This window comes from Gavialis gangeticus, unplaced genomic scaffold (assembly GCF_001723915.1).
Source record: "Gavialis gangeticus isolate Ggan-Ray unplaced genomic scaffold, GavGan_comp1, whole genome shotgun sequence".
Classification (NCBI taxonomy): domain Eukaryota; kingdom Metazoa; phylum Chordata; order Crocodylia; family Gavialidae; genus Gavialis; species Gavialis gangeticus.
Window position 1 is genome coordinate 73482864 of NW_017729034.1, and position 3077 is coordinate 73485940.

General features: G+C 42.5%; 1 protein-coding gene across 1 annotated transcript in view; it reads left to right on the forward strand.

The window, feature by feature from the left end:
* TMEM242 (transmembrane protein 242) overlaps positions 1 to 3077 on the forward strand; it is a 48846-nt gene that overhangs the window by 15545 nt on the left and 30224 nt on the right. The window contains exon 3 of the mRNA XM_019527413.1: positions 2469 to 2606. Within this exon, the coding sequence (XP_019382958.1) occupies positions 2469 to 2606 (138 nt within the window). The remainder of the gene's footprint in view (positions 1 to 2468; positions 2607 to 3077) is intronic.

The window sequence follows — 3077 nt, forward strand, 5'->3', positions numbered from 1 at the left end:
CCCTAGAAACTATGAAACTATGAATTTTCTTTTATGTGTATATACTGCAATCAGGTAAATGTGTTTAGAATTAAATCCTACAAATGAAAAAAGAGGGAAAATTATTAATTTTGGGGATTAATTTTTTTTTTAATGTAGGGGTGTCTCACATGCAGCCAGCTAAGGAAGTTTCAGGAAGAGCACACACCAACTGCCGAAACTTCCTTAGCCTGACAAAGGGTTTTTGAACCCGAAAGCTTGCTTAAAAATTGTTCTCCAACTATTTAGTTGGTCTAATAAAAGATATCAGATTCACCCAAAGAACTTTGTCTGCCTGTGTGCACTTGTTAACTTTGTTGCACAATTAATCGATAAATTTGTGCCTTTTAGTATTTTTTGAATAGTTCTCTTTAACCTAAGAGCTAATTTTCATATTTTAAAATATTTTTTGGCCCCAGACTTGAAAGAACTTAGGCATATGCCTAATGTGACCATTGGTTCAGTGGAAAAACATATGTTTGTAAATTAAATATGTCCAGGTTTTTCTAGGACCAGGTCTTGGATGGGAACACTGTTAAGGTAGGTACGCTCTGGGTCTTGACTTTTTCATGTAGTCTGATCAGGAATTTTGCTTCATAGAGTAATGAAAGTTTTAGGACCCATTTCTAGAGCCCTTACCCAAATAATCCCAGGTAAATCAGTAAGACTATGCATGGTGACTAAGAGCCTCAGGTTCTGGCTTTTTATTGTTAGCATGCCCTTTGTGTATGTGTCTGTACATACAGATGAACAGAGGTAGTCTTGAAAAAAAATTACTCACAGTTTGTACACGGGTGCCATCTGGCATGGCACAATTATATTCTGGAAGTCACAGATCCTGTGGAAGATAAGCATACTAATCAACTGTTGTGGGTAAATGTTAGTTAATGCTGACTGTAAACCTCTCCATATACACCTGTTAGCAAAGATGCATATGTATAGAGAGGTAGCTAGCTGTGCTAGTTTGAAACCAGGCAGGAGGCAGGTAGAGATGCACCTTATAGACTAACTCAGGGGTGCTCAACCTGCAGTCCCAGCCCAGATCTGACCCTCAGAGACATGTCACCTGGTCCACAGGGCCCTCCACAAGTCCAATTTGGTGGCAAGGGAGCAGTGACAATTAGCACTCCCTGCTTATCTGCTGCCAAATTTCTAAGCTCTGCACAGCTGGATCAGCCCCAGCTAGGCTGGCCCTGCACAGGGAGATCAGGCGCAGCCGTGAAGGCACACAGACTAACTTGGCACTGCTCATCCAGCCTGTGGAGTCAAAAGGTTGGGCACCACTGAACTAACCAAATCACAGATGCATAGGCTTTTTGGGGTAAATGTGTACTTTATCAGGCCCTTTGAAAGGGCATGCACAGAGCGAACTATCAACGGGTGATTTGAATACAAAGGACAAGGAAGTGTATGTTATGGTGACACCCAAAAGCCCCAGTTGTGACTGGGGCTCCGTTGTGTTTTGCATGAGATGATTTTCCCAGCTGAATGATTCCATGATATTGCAGTATTTCTTTAGTAAATTGATGCTTCAGAATCTGGATAAATGGAATAAAAATATCTTATTATTCTGACCAAGAATGACAAGTGCAGAGATTGATTACTTTTCTCTGTTTTACCACTCCGTAGATTCTCCAGAGAAGTAAGTTCCAAGCAGTGACAGAAGTAAGATCCAAGCAATGCCCTAGGGCCAGAACCAAGACAATAACAAAACACAACCAAGCCATTTCCAGTACTTTTCTAGGTGATGCCTCCTCCAGTTCCCTCTATGTGACTCCCCCACCCACTGGGGTACATTCTCCATATGAGGTTGAAGGATCTATGGGTCCCTGATGTTTCTCTGCATCTCTCTGATTGTATGTTTGGAGCAGAAGTGTAGATCTGCAGACATAAACTGCTGTAAGAGAGAAATTCCAGGGGTAATTTATGGGAATCATTATGTTCTGATGTCATTGGATCTGGGGCTGTGCAGATGTTTTTAGACCTCCCATTTACCGACTTCTACTCAGTCATCTCCCCTTCTCCCCCAACCTGTCAATCACTCATCCCCAGAAAACATTTTACATCAGGGCACTTGAGGCTGCAAAAATGCCATCCATTCTTGGGTAGGGAGGTTTCTCTTAAAAACTATTTTTGTTGCTGCAGTTTGGCCTTTCTGCAGGACAGGGGAAACTTTTGTAAAAGCTACTTGCTCTGCAGAGCTTCATGCAGGACTGTTGCCTGTGTGGCATTTTTGGGGCCACATGGCATCAAAGCCCTGGTTCAGAAGGTTAGGGTGGAGGATTGGAGGCTCCACGCTCTTCTAGCTCAGCTCTCTGGTGTTAAGCACTACCATGTCTCATTAGTACAGTTTGCTAAACAGACACTTAGAACTCTGTTATATTTCCTTGCTTAGATTTTTTTTAGGATCCTTTCCTTACTTCATCTTCACTACTTTTTCTTTATTCCAGGGTATTACTGCCACAGCTGCACTACCAGAGAGTGGTTCATCACTGGCCTTGCGAGCCCTGGGGTGGGGTTCTTTGTATGCCTGTTGTGGAGTGGGATTGATCAGCTTTGCTATCTGGAAGGCTTTGGGAGTCCACAGCGTGAGTATCAAGTATCATTGCTTTATGAATTACCATACGTTTGGTGTGAAATTCATCTTCCACCCAACTTCAGTCCTGCAGTGTCTCTTTGCAAGGGAGGGCAGCCAGATAGAGTGCATCTATATACCACAAAGGATGCTTCATACCAGCCACAAAGAGACTATTGGAGAAAGCACTGTGTGTGAGTGTTCTGGGGGAGGGACTCTTGGTACCAGTCTCAGTTCCTTCACATAAGGGCTACCATTCCAGCCCACAGACCAAAATGGAAACCACAGACTTTGTGTGCTGAGAACAGTGAACACCAAACTGTCATTTGCTTAACTCTTTCAACAAAGTCTGACTTTTGTGTTCAGTGTCAGTCTGCCTGTTTTCAGTGCCTTTGAGACTTGCAGCATCCAAGCATCTAATTTTTGCATTAGTATTTCCTGGTCTTATTAGCCCAAAGATATTTAAAAAAAAAAAAAAAAAAAA